General features: G+C 39.4%; 1 protein-coding gene across 1 annotated transcript in view; it reads right to left on the bottom strand.

The window, feature by feature from the left end:
• Nucleotides 1–13468, bottom strand: part of LOC128653175 (smoothelin-like protein 2) — a 180617-nt gene extending 167149 nt beyond the window's left edge. The window contains exon 1 of the mRNA XM_053706305.1: nt 12533–13468. Within this exon, the coding sequence (XP_053562280.1) occupies nt 12533–12883 (351 nt within the window). The 5' untranslated portion in view covers nt 12884–13468. The remainder of the gene's footprint in view (nt 1–12532) is intronic.
• Nucleotides 13469–14101: the final 633 nt, after the last annotated feature.

Raw genomic sequence — 14101 nt, 5'->3', positions numbered from 1 at the left:
GTGGCCAATACAATACAAATGCGTGGTGCTAGCTGATAGGTCTAAAACAATAAGGGGGCGTAAACAATAACATCCGTAATACACCCTTCTAGTATATACAATGCAAACAGTATAATAAGAATTAGAAAGTCGGGCTAATATCGCACCAATATTGGGACCAACAAAAGGAGAACCCAAATGAGCATAAACACCAAAGTTATCTAATGGAGATAATCCTACTGCCACTCGTTCTGAAATGGGTCTGTCTAAATAGTTAGTATAATCGGACGAGTTCTAACACAGTAGTGATAGTAGAGTAGCGGAGATCCCCAGCAGATCATGTAACCAGCATCAACTTGTTTGATCGCAAACTAGGATGTACTTATATTAGTCAAACAATACCTGTTTACGAATAGAATAACACATTGTGTGTAAAATACACCGTTGAATGTGTGATATAACAGAGGGGCATATTAGCACAAAAGTCTACAGTTGAAAGATCAGATTGCACAGATTCCTAACATATAAGAATATAAATATAAATGTTTAGTAGGTATAGTACCGATGTTGGTATTATAGTAATTCTCCACCCACTATACCATTTATATTTATATTTATTATATTTATATTCTTATGTGTTAGGAATCTGTGCAGTCTGATCTTTCAACTGTAGACTTTAAGTCACTGGGCAGGTATCCGGAGAGGCATACACCACAAAGGCGGACACAAGGTGGCCGAGGTCGTTTCCCAACAGGACCTCGGCAGGGATGTGGTGCATAACCCCCACTTCTACATTGCGGGAGTCGGTTTTCCAGTCCAAATGGACCCAGGCTGTAGGAATCCTGAGGACCTCACCTCCCGCTGCCCCCACAGCAAGGGTGCGCCGGGAACGAGGTGAGGTTGGATCAAAGAAACGGTGGCCCCGTATCTCTCATTCCTTGAGCCGCCTGCCCATTGACCGAGACAACTTGCCGGTGTTGTTGTCGGTTGTCTTGGTCCATTGAGCTGACATGGTGCAAGACACCCACTTCTTCTCCTGTCCACTCAGCACAGGGCTCGGAGCTCGCTGTATGGGCACAATGGGCAGTGGCCTGATAGGTGCGGGCTTGAGGAGACCACCACGAGGTTGAGGCAGGGTTCCTTGGCGGCTGGGGGGTTTCGTTATCTGGCTGGGCAGTTCCGTATAACATGTCCGGGGTGTCCACACCCATAACACCCCCGGGAATTGCTGCTCCCGGCCGGGTAAACAGGGGGCGGCCGGGTCTGTTGCTGCCGAAAGACCGTTGGGGGCCGAGCTGGGGCTGGGGCTGGAGCGGAGCGGGTTGCTGGCCGGGGGTCTGTGGCCGCCTGGCGCGGTGAATCCACATACTGATCGGCCAGGGCGGCAGCTTGGTCAGCTGTTCTGGGTCCCTTGTCTTTTACCCAGTCCCTTATCTCTGCTGGGGTGCGGTTGTAGAACTGCTCCAGGAGGATGAGTTGAACAGCTTCGTCTAGGGTGGTGATGTGGCACCTAGTAACCCAGGAGTTCAAGGATCTAGCTAAGCGGTGGGCAAACTCGGTATACGGCTGCTCCTCTTGTCTTTGTAGTCTCCTGAATTTTAGCCAGTGAGGCTCCGGGGTGAGTCCATACCGAGCAACGATGCGCTCCTTCACCCGGTCATAGTTTCCTTGATCTTCGGAGGGGACAGTGTGGAAAGCCTCCAGGGCCCTACCGGATAGTTTCTCAATTAAGATAGTAACCCTATCGGCATTAGTGACCCCATGCATCCGGCACTGGGTCTCGAACAGCTGTAGGTAGCGGTCGATATCCTCGCTCCCATCATCCTGGAAGGATCGGAAAGCCCAGTGAGGTAGTTTCTTGGGCTGGGAAGGGGGGTCCAGGGGATCCGGCATGACACCCCTATAGACTTCTGAAGCTCCAACATGTGTATCTTGTTGGCATCAGTCACTATCCGAGTAATGATCTCCTAGGGGGGGTTAGGTCCATAGAGAGCCAGTTGCCACTGTACCTGCCGCTGTTTGTCGGATGTCGTAGTCCCTGGAGTGGAGACTGTACTGGGCTGTCCTGCGATTTGGTCGCTGTCCGACCCACCAGCCTGTTCGCTAGCCCGATCGTCCTCCATCAGTTCGGCTATGAGCACTGCCTTTGTCTTGTTGCCGGCAACTTTCCCTCTAGTCTGCAGCAATGTTCTCAATTCTTCCTTCCGGAGCCCATGGTACTGCTCCATCCGGCAAGATCTTCAGTTGGTGGTTTTGACGTTCCAGGTAGACGGAAGCATCCCACCGCTGCCAACCAATGTGACGGACTTTCCGCTACCCCGACTGGGTAGCGCCGTCGACCGGGTCCTTCCTCTGCCTGGAACAAGTGGCTATGTAGCTCAGGAAAGTGATTCTAGCAGGAGCCCACCCAAATAACTAGACAGACTAGCATTCAGGTGAAAACAAGAACTGATTTTATTGAAAACGCACACTCCTTTTAAACAGACAGCTTATCTTGATAAGAACAGAAGACAATGCCACAGTTTTCCCGCCATTCCCGCCCCTCCAGACAGCCCGGCACCTCCATAGGAGCCATAGTCCCACAGAATCCCAGGACACAGTGGTGACGGTTTTGGGGTGGAGCTCTCGGTCCCCAGATGCCACAGTCCAAAAATCAGCATGATTCGTTACTGGGGACCGGAGTTACAGTCCGTTGAAGTTATGGGGTTAGGGGTGTTCAAAACCCCCAGTTCCCAAAGGAGCTCCCCTCTGATAATTGCCACAGCTCTTGTCCTCCCTAGGGGCTACCAATCCCCAAAAGAGCGGAGCTCTGGAGCAAAGGGCTGCTGGAGCGACCAGGGGTAAAGTTAGCGGGTGTCCTGCTGTCCTGTGGCCAACCAGGAGTTCCAGTAGCCCGGCCAGCCTGAGAGGAGTTAGGCGGGTGTCCATTGTGAGGCGGCCAACCGGGAGTTCCAGGAGCCCGTCCAGCCTAGGAGGGTTTTCCTGGTCATACACCAGCTCTTCACAAAATAAGCAAACAAAAGCTTCCAGTGATTGTTGTTGCTCTGAGGAGCCCAAAACCACTGAGAAACAACAGGGGTAAGGGTTCAGCCCCTGCAGCCCAGTATCCGTGACAGGGTAGTCAGGTGTCCAGTATTTAACTGGAAAGTCTTGTATTTGATCTGACCATCCATTATTGCAAAAATACTGAACATTTATCTGATGGGGCTTTCTATCAAAACTAATGTGAGCGTATGAGACTGACATACTACAGGACTGTAGTTGATCATACAAGTGACACTGACAAAGGCTGTAAGCAACTGTGCCTTATCAGAAATCTGGTCTGATTATGACAGACCCCACTGGAAAAGCACTATTTTTGGGACAGCTGCCCACCCTAGTGGTGAAAGTAAGGACACCATACAGCTATCAGAGAAAATCAGCCATTCCAAGAGGTTAAATATAACTGCTAATCAGAATAGACAGGGGCTCTGTTCCATTATTTGTGAAATGCATGGTCTTTGCAAAATAACAGTTGTTGCATGGTCTTTGTTTATGACAACAGTTGTTAGTACATTAGTTTCTACAAAGCAAATAAAAAAGCCATTATACTCCATGTGTCTCAAGCTCATTTATTGGGAAGTTTATCCATTTCTGTCATCCTGACAGTAAAAAGCAATACCTGGGGTGTCTGATTTTATAAAAGAAGGGGGATTCTATCATTATTTAGTTAAAAAGCTGGTAAAACATATACAAATATACTTTACATTGGCTACTCTTTCAAATGGTGGGTACTAGAAACCTTCATATACATACAGATCTGAAAACAGATGCATTGAATGAACACAGGAAGTCCTTGAGTGGACCAGATGCATGGACAAAAATAATTGTGTGATGGAAAGAGGAAGTGTGTTAATGGGCAACGAGGGTTCAATATAAATGCATTGGTGTGCAAGCCTGCACTGTAGGCATCACAACTTATTTTTACTAATTTAAATTATATATATATATATATATATATATATATATATATATATATATATATATATATATATATATACACATACATACATACATACATATACACAGCCGCGTTAGTCCAGAGATTTAGATATCAAAATAACAAGAGTATTGTATTGAGCAATGATACTTTTTTATTGGACTAACTATACATTTATAAGATGACAAGATTTCAGAAGAGTGTCTTCCTTTTTCAAGTCTGAAGCAATACTGACCAATTTGATGGAATTTACAGATTATATCTTAAAACACTGTCTTAAAAGACAAAGTGTTACAGAGGTCTGAATGCAGGGGGAGGAGGGGGTGTCGTAAAAATCATGATGGGGGTCAGTAAAAGATAACAGACAGGGGAAATATATGGTTATACACAAAGCATATACTGACATAAAGTTATATATCAACATAGAACCTGATGAAACAGCCACTGGTTGGCTGAGAAATGCGTTGCGAATTGTTTTATTATTTTTAATAAAGTAAGTTGATTACTTTTACCACTTGTTGCCATATTATATTATTTATGGATTATCACTTATCTTCGCTGGACTGTTGGAGTCTCCTGACCACCTGTGAATAAGTTTGTTGGGTGACTATATTGATCTCAGCCTGTCTCTATAGCATCAAGGGAGATGCTTTAACAAATGTGAGTGCATCTTACACTTTATTACATCTCGCTTGGGCAAAACAGTACTAGGCCATATAGGCACCCTGTGTTTTATACCATTATCTACAGATATCCAAACATCCTCTGGTGGCCAGTCTTCTGGGTGACTGCTATTGATCCCAGACCGCTCCATTCACACCATTAAGGGTGCTATACCTCATGTGAGTGTACCTGACACACATATTTACCTTTTTTTACCAAACAATATTGGGCCATGTGGCGCATCTGTCTTCTTATGTTGTCTATAGAATCAATATGAATAAAGATAGGAAATTATGTATACAGGGGAATATAAAATAGTCAAAAAAGGAGAAAGGAAAGAAAGAAAAAAAAAAGGGGGGAATAATAATAATAATAATAATAATAATGTCAAAAGTGTGGACATAGGCTTACCTGGGTACCTATGCATAGAGAGTGTGGAATATACAATGTAATTAACTACAGTATATGAAAGTACATTACAAAAACTTTTGATAATGGGTTAAGAAACCAGAGTCCACATTTAGTCCAGAATTAAACAAGTTGAAGTGCATTATCATTTTCATTTCAAAGGTTTTTTTTTTCCATGGTGTTTTTGAAGTTGCCTCTGAGAATCTTTGATTTTGAGGTTTTGGATGGAGTGGTCAGGTTGGGTGAAATGGTGACCAACAGGGGTACGGTATTTTGTTTCACAGTGGTTTTTGTTTGAGTGTCTGTAAGTTCATCCGAAGGTGCAGTTTTTGGCTTGTTTCTCCAATATAACATCCCACTTCACATGCAGTGCAATGTATCATGTATACCACATTTGCAGATATACATGAATATGCCCCTTTAATGTTATAGGCTTTACTCTTGTGATTAGCGGTGCTGCTTTCACAAATGCGTTGACATAGTTTGCAGAGAGCTTTGTTGCAGCGCGTGGTTCCATTCTGGGTGTTCTTTTTATCAAGAGGTAGCTTTCTGTGGACCAGTTTCTGTTTTAGGTCGGGTGGTTGTCGGAGTGCCAGGATAGGGGGTTTTGGAAAGATTTTTTTGAGTGTGGGATCCTCTAAGAGTAGTGGCTGTCTTTTATGATTTTTCGTATTCCTTCCACAGCAGGGTTATATTTGACAACTAGTGGGATACGTGATGTGTTTTTCTTCTCCCTGTATTGTAGCAAGTGTTCACGTGGGGTATTAAGGGCAGAGTTAATTTGTTTGTTTATAACCCTTGTTTTGTAACCTTTTTATATCTATATCAGTATTCTCAAAGAATTGTTTTTGCCAGCAGGGAGCATTATGAAGTAACCAGGTTGGGGCAGTGTAATATTTTCTAATATTATATCATTTTCAGCTATCAAAAGCACAAATAGAATAATTTAACATAAAATGTATTAAATGACGATTTGTGCAATAAAAATTGGAGAGCCAGCTGAGCCTGAGGTGAAGAAAACTCCCAAATGCAGACCCAAGGAGACAAAAGATTCAACAAAGCAATGTGTCACATTAAAGAGGCATAAAATACATTTATTTTTACATGTATTGTATATATCAGCAATTAAACACTAAATTGCAAACAGTCTGAACAAAATCAGTGTTTGTAGCAAAATGTACATTTTTTCCCAGTCCCTCCCTGAACATACACAAATAAAAACTTCTTATCTTACCTCCTCTGCTGAGGCCAGTTAGTGATAGATATAAATGAGCTGTACAGAAAGTAGAGTTAAATTGCAAACAAAGAGGTCAAAATAAAAAATGAAAGTTCTGCAAAGGTTTTTTTTTTTGGTACTATGCATAATGAAATATTTTTTTATTACAACTTCATATGTGTAATGTCCCTTTAATCAATATGTCACATGTACAAATAGCTCATCAGTGAATATTCTATATGGCAGCCAGAAGCCTCTGCATATTCCTATTGGTTTTATCTACACTAGAAAAACTATTTCTGATTGGCCAAATCATTCTTCTGAAAATTAAAGCCAGAGTGAAAAGCATATTGAGCATGCACAATCATTTGTGCACAAGTTACAAATGTGTATAATATATACACACAGTATATGTGTATGTCTCACTGAATTTTGTTTCTAAAAGAGGACAGCAAATAATGCTTTAAAGGGATATAAAGGTCCCAACAAAAAAAGCCCTTTAAAAAGCAGTAGCTCATGTGTTAAAATAATAAAAACAATAAACGTTCAGTTAAAAAGTCACCTTTGTAGTGTTTGAAAGAGCGGAATGCACACCTGCCTCTGATGCTGTCTACTGTATATAAAATGTGCTCCAGACAAGCTTCTAAACACTCCTTAGTCAACAGGGCTGAAATTTACAATGTAGCTTATGGAGAAGGTGGAAAGCTCTTTAGGTAATTGTGCCCTATGTATTGCCAGACACTGCAAAGGGGACTACTGACAGGTGTTTGTCTTTTTATACTTAAAAACTGTAAACTGTTTCAGAGGCCTTAAAGGGACACTGAACCCAATTTTTTTATTTTGCGATTCAGATAGAGCATGAAATTTTAAGCAACTTTCTAATTTGCTCCGATTATCAAATTTTCTTCATTCTCATGGTATCTTTATTTGAAATGCAAGAATGTAAGTTTAGATGCCGGCCCATTTTTGGTGATCATCCACCAATAAAAAAGTGCTGTTCAGAGTTCTGAACCAAAAAAAAAAAAAAAAAAGCTTAGATGTCTTATTTTTTAAATAAAGATAGCAAGAGAACGGAGAAAAATTGATAATAGGAGTAAATTAGAAAGTTGCTTAAAATTGCATGCTCTATCCGAATCACAAAAGAAAACATTTGGGTTCAGTGTCCCTTTAAGATGGTAAACTCTCCCCTTTGTAAAAACAGATATGGAATGGTAGTGATATTTTAGATGCAGTTTAAATTTGTCAGTTGTAATGAAGAAGCGCCATAACTTTTTAGTACAAATATGAAATTCAAATACCTCACAATCCACTGCCCAGTTCAAAAGTCAATTTTTCTTTGAGCTAAAGGTTTGAACTGTTATCCAATCAGCGCTCTAGCTGCAACAAAAAGCGCCCAAATTGGAAAGCACTGATTGGAGAACATTTCAAACCTTTAGCTCAAAGAAAAATTGACTTTTGAACTGGGCGGCGGAACGCGGGGTATTTGAATTTTATGCTATATTAAAAAGGTTATGGCTCAACTTCATTACAACTGATGAATTAAACGCCATCTCAAATATGACTAACATTCCAAATCTGTTTTTATAAAGGGAGAGTTTACCATCATTATAAAAAGGTGCCCACCATTTTTATTTTATGATTCAGATAGATTATTAGTTTTAAACAACCTTCTAATTTATCTAGCTTGCATCATTCTCTTCATATCCTTTGTTGAAAGCCAATGACAAGAGGTATATATGTGCAGCCATTGATCAGCAGCTTCTGAGCCTACCTAGGTATATTTTCAACCAAGGATACAAAGAGAACGAAAAAAAATGGAAAGTTATTTAAAATTACATGTTCTATCTGAATAATGAAGGAGTTTAACACAGTTATAATAATACACTTTTTACCTCTGTAATTACCTTGTATTTATGTCTCTGCAAACTGCCCCCTTATTTCAGTTCTTTTGACAAATTGCATTTTAGTCAATCAGTGCTGACCCCTAGGTAACTTCACGTGCGTGAGGTAAATGTTATCTATATGACACACATGAACTAACACCCTCTAGTGGTGAAAAACTGTCAAAATGCATTCAGATTAGAGGCATCCTTCAAAGTCTAAGAAATTAGCATATAAAACTCCTAGGTTTAGCTTTCAACTAAGAATGCTAAGAGAACAAAGCAGAATTAGTGATAAAAGTAAACTGGAAAGTTGTTTAAAATTGCATGCCCTATTTGAATCATGAAAGTATTTTTTGGACTTGACTGTCCCTTTAAAGGGACAGTCTACACCAGAATTGTTATTGTTTTAAAAGATGGAAAATCCCTTTTTTACCCATTCCCCAGTTTTGCATAACCAACACAGTTATATTTATATATTTTTTACCTCTGTGATTATCTTGTATCTAAGCCTCTGCAAACTGCCCCTTTATTTAAGTTCTTTTGACAGACTTGCAGTTTAGCCAATCAGTGATGGCTCTCAGGTAACTTCACGTGCATGAGCACAGTGTTATCTATATGAAACACATGAACTAACACCCTCTAGTGGTGAAAAACCTGTTAAAATGCATTCTTAAGAGGCGGCCTTCAAGGTCTAAGAAATTAGCATATGAACCTCCTAGGTTAAGCTTTCAACTAAGAATACCAAAAGAACAAAGCAAAATTGGTGATAAAAGTAAATTGGAAAATTGTTTAAAATTATCTGAATCATGAAAGTTTATTTTGGACTAGACTGTCCCTTTAAAGCAATGTGAATAACTTATTGTAAACAGTCACATTTCATTGCATAAACCATCATATTAAAAGGAAAAGTAAACACCTTGTAATTACAAGATATTTCTACTGGGTTGCTAAAAAATAAACACATCAGCCAGGTCTTAATGTTTTATAAAATAAATAAACATCCTTTTTACTGCAATTATTTTTCAATAGCCAAACTCCACCCACAATTTGCCTTATTTCAAGGAGCCAATCTGGGCTTTGGTCTGCAGACAGCAGAGGTAGCCATAAAGTTAGTATAAAGTGAATTGTTTTGGTGTTGTCATCAGTTAAAGCCAATTATGGATATACAGATATGTTATAGCTTTGAGAATTCAAGAGGGTGCATTTCTAGGTCTGAGAGTTAGAAATTGCTCTATTTTCAGAGCTTAAAGGGACATTCCGGTCACAATTTAAATGCACATAGATTAATTACATAATTGAATAGAAACATATTTACAATAAACATGTATTGGCAAAAATGCTTCTGGTGAAAGTTATCACTGTTTTAGTTTTAACATATTTCTCTGCACGTTCATGTGAAGCATAACTAGGCATTCTCAATGCAACAGCATTTCAAATACTGCAGATGCTCAGAGCGCCAGTGGGGCTGTTACATGTCAGCAATTAACAAATTGTGCCGTTACCAGATGGTACAAGCACCTTAGGCTCTCTGAGCAAGTATTGTATTTAAAATGCTGGTGCATACTTAAAGGGGCAGTCTAGTCAAAATTAAACTTTTATGATTCATATAGGGCATGTGATTTTAAACCACTTTCCAATTGACTTTTATCATTAAATTTGCTTTGTTCCCTTGATGGTATTTTTGAAAAGCTAAACCTAGGTAGGCTCAAACTGATTTCTAAACCGTTGAAAACCGCCTCTTAGCTCAGAGCATTTTGAAAGTTTTTCACAGATAGACAGTACTAGTTCATGTGTTTCATATAGATAACATTGTGCTCACTCCCGTGGAATTATTTAGGAGTATGCACTAACTGGCTAAATTGCATGTCTGTCATGTCAAAAGCACAGAGATAACTAACAGGGCAATCTGCAGAGCCTTAGATACAAGGTAATATATATATATATATATTTGAGTTGGTTATGAAAAACTGGGGAATGGGTAATAAAGTGATCATCTATCTTTTTTAAACAATAAAAATTCTGGTGTAGACTGTTCCTTTAAAAACACCTTTTAAACAGCTATACCTTTTATTAGAAACATTTCTGTTAATACATGTATATCACAAAAAATGCTTCTATTCAAAACTGAAATGCATAATTCACGTGGATTACAATTTTGACTGGAATGTCCCTTTAATTACATGAAAAGGGAGCAAAATAAATAAATTAAATATATTGGGGGGGTTTTATTACGCATAAACAAACATTTTATGTAAAAAGAAAAAACAATAAGGTGTTCACTGTCGCTTTAAGAATTTAAAGCCATATTTAAAAACATATTCAGAATTGGAAAATAGGAGAGAGAGAAAAAAAAATTATTAAAAATCTTGAATCATTCAAAACAAGGAGCATAAAGTGTATGAAGTATTCCCTGGAATCCAAAATTCCTAACTGTGGCACAAAGCTTAATGCTGCTAGACAAAAGCACCAATGATAATGTTTTTGATTGGCAGAATAAAATGTAAAGAAAAAAATAAACAGCTTATTGTTACCTAAAGGGAAGATTAACTTCTTAAAAAGACAACATTCTTTTGAATCCATTTCATAGCAAATGATATGTAAAAAATAATAATATTTTAAATGCACAGATTTTTAACCCAGCATTTAATAATTTCAGTAGCAGACCGAATAATCAGAGGGCCCAGGTGCATAAACATTTTTTGAGCACCTGAAAGCTTAGCAATAGAATTAATATACATGTTTAGCAATAGAATTAATATACATGTTGCTTAGCAATAGAATTAATATACATGCTGCTTAGCAATAGAATTAATATACATGCTGCACTGTATAACAGTTTTGAGGACAGATAGGTACACATTCTATATGCTGCATAGACTGGATACTGTGCCCCCCGCGCTGCAGCACAGTAGGTCTGAATCATTTGTTTTTACTTGTTATTAAAGTGACAATCTAACACACACATTTCTTTTTGACGTGTATATTATCTGTCAGACAACAATGAATATTTGAGTTCAGTTATATTTCATCATTACATTTCCATGAGCATCATTATCCATTATATATATATATATATATATATATATATATATATATATATAAATAACTTTCCAATTGACTTTAATTATCAAATGTACTTTGCATCTCCTTGCCCAGAATCCTGTTCCACTGAAAACACTGCTGAGGTTTTCTATGGAGAGACTTGCGGGTGCACTATACTTATTATCAGATGTGCATCCTTTGTTGAAGAGCATACCTATGTACACTCAGGAGTGTGCTGGTGTCTTCAACACTATATGGCAGCAATTTTATACATTAATGAGATACAGTGCTCAAGACAGCTGCATGCTTTTGAGCATACCTAGGTATGCTCAACAACAAAGGATGCCGAGAAATCGTTGCAAATCAGATAAAAGTAAATTGGATAATTGCTTAAAATGACATATTGCATCTGAATCATGAAAGTGTAAGGTTAGTGAAATTATTATTATTTTAGTAAAAGCTCAGTGTGAACTTTTTTTTTTTTTTTACTTGCATAATCAGCACGGTTTACAAACATCCTAGTGCAGAATCATTACGTCATTTATTTAGTTTTACTGGGTCATATTTCTACCAAACACTTTTATTGTTCGTGTTTTCACTGTTGGTTTCTGGAAAACTGGAAATTACACAAAGATGTGATTTAAATGAATATCTAGTGGCAATTCTACACCTTCAGGCACACGCACCTGCTATAATTTGCTACACTGAAAGAGCATAACAACGAGTAACGGAGATGACTATTAACTTAAAGGGACAATCAACACTAAAATTGTTATCGTTTAAAAAGATATATAGCGCCTTTACTACCTATCGCCCGCTTTGCACAACCAACATTGTTATATTTAAAACCTCTAAATATCTGCCTGTTTCTAAACCATTAAAGACAGCCTCTTATCACATGCTTTGTATTAGCTTTTCACAACAGGGGACTGCTAGTTCATGTGAGCCATATAGATAACAGTGTGATCACTTGGCTTGTGAATGACACTGCACTAATTAGCTAAAATACAAGTCAATAGATAATAAATAAATAAAGTCATGTGATCAGGGGGCTACTCAGAAGATGCTTAGATACAAGGTAATCACAGAGGTAAAAAGTATATTAATATAACAGTGTTGGTTGTGCAAGGCTGGGGAATGGGTAACAACGGGATTATCTATATTTTCAAAAATAAAACTTCTGGTGTAGACTGTCCCTTTAATTTTATATTTTGTCTGAAACACTAACTTGAATGTACAGTGTTTTGTTGTTACCACTGAGAGGACAGCAACAACAATGCGTAAAGTACGTTATCGTTAGTTCCAGGCTGTATGCACAAACAGGTTCACATTATTACACCCCCGTGTACTTTTGCGACTAACCTGCGCTTTCCCGGACACAGAGAGCAGCGCGTGACTGGAGTACCTGGCCGTACTCTCCCCATTCAACCCCGCAGCCCGGCTCAGTGCTTCCACCTGGCGGCTAAGTTTCTCCACCTGCTCCCGCAAACGCCGGTTCTCGCACTGCAAGTCTGTGACGGATCTGGAGAGCGGAGCAGCCAGCCTCAACACGTCCTCCATTTGCCGTTCCACTCCGCGCCTGAAACCGTCCATTTCGGCGTGCAGTCCCTGCATTGCTCCGCGCAGTGCCGTTACATCCTCCGGCTCCTCTGTATGGAGGACTGTCCGGCACTTACCGGCCGGCCACATGGTCACCTCCACTCCAGGATCCATGAGGCGCAGTAAAACTCTGTATGTAACAAACTCTGAGTAATGTTCTTGCGTTAACAATTATTCTGATGTGGAAAAAAAGTTGCCCAGCATCGTATATTATTAGCCAGTATCCAGCTTCCGGGAGCTTCCCAGTTATCCCTGCCGTGCAGTTATCGTAAAGAAAAGTATTGTTATGGAACTGATCTATAGAAAGGCACTTCCTTTAGGTGAATTAGCGAGGCAATGCACATCTTGTGTGTAGGGCACTTTATAACAGGTCTGTGGTGGTGATGCAGAGTCCTGCCGCTAGCAGAGCAATGACACCAAAGTCATTTTGTAATTCAGTCTCTTCTGTGGTGTTATGGGAAGTCCTGTGCAGATTAGCTGCGGTCACACGGTTCTTGCTTGTGGTTAATTCTAAGGAAATGTATAACCTAATAATGTTAACGAGGTTAATACCGTACAAATAATGCTAGGTCATGACGTTAGGCGGTAGACTTTGTGTAAGTTTAAGCTACAATGCAGGCGCTGGTTAGACCGTACACTGCAGCTCTGTGCTTTTCCCGGTGTAATATACCGGCTTTTCCTGGGTGGAGGTGTTCTCAGTTTCACTTGCTCACAAGACTAATTTATCTCCTCAACCCTTTATGCAAGGCATGGGGGGTGCTGAGGGGGAGGGGTGGGGGAAAGTGCAGGGGGGTCCAGTACTGTCCTCTCTCCTGTGTAACCAAGCTGTGCCAAAATAAACAGCCTTCTTATCTCTCCAGCGGATAATAAATGTGAAGGGGGGCAAGTTACTGAGCAGTTTACAATCTTTGATTCATCATGTTGGATGATGACCTCTCCTGATCTCTTACACTAGTTTTGTTTTCATTGATAATGAGAACATATAAATAAAATCGTCCAGTTCCAAGAGCATAATTACCAGATTATATTTTGACGAGAATCTGCACGGATCTGTGTTTAGTTTTATTCTTGTTGTAATTTAGAGTTGCAAATACAACTATCAGAACATTATATTAGTAAGAAATGTAAACATAATTAGAACGTCGTTAAAACAATGATGAGAGAGTCACCCCTATATACTGCAGTAGTTCTCAGCAAGGGTGCCTGGCTGTGACAGTTTATCATATAACATTAGGGGTGAGAAACAATACTAAATAACTTATTTTTTAGGCTTCTTTAATAATACATTTTTAAGGTTTTTATTTTGGTCTAGTAAGTGGAGCCCAAAGCATA

Source organism: Bombina bombina, chromosome 3, assembly GCF_027579735.1.
Source record: "Bombina bombina isolate aBomBom1 chromosome 3, aBomBom1.pri, whole genome shotgun sequence".
In the NCBI taxonomy this organism is placed as follows: domain Eukaryota; kingdom Metazoa; phylum Chordata; class Amphibia; order Anura; family Bombinatoridae; genus Bombina; species Bombina bombina.
The sequence above is the reverse complement of the archived record's forward strand: the minus strand, read 5'-3'. Positions and strand labels throughout refer to the sequence as shown.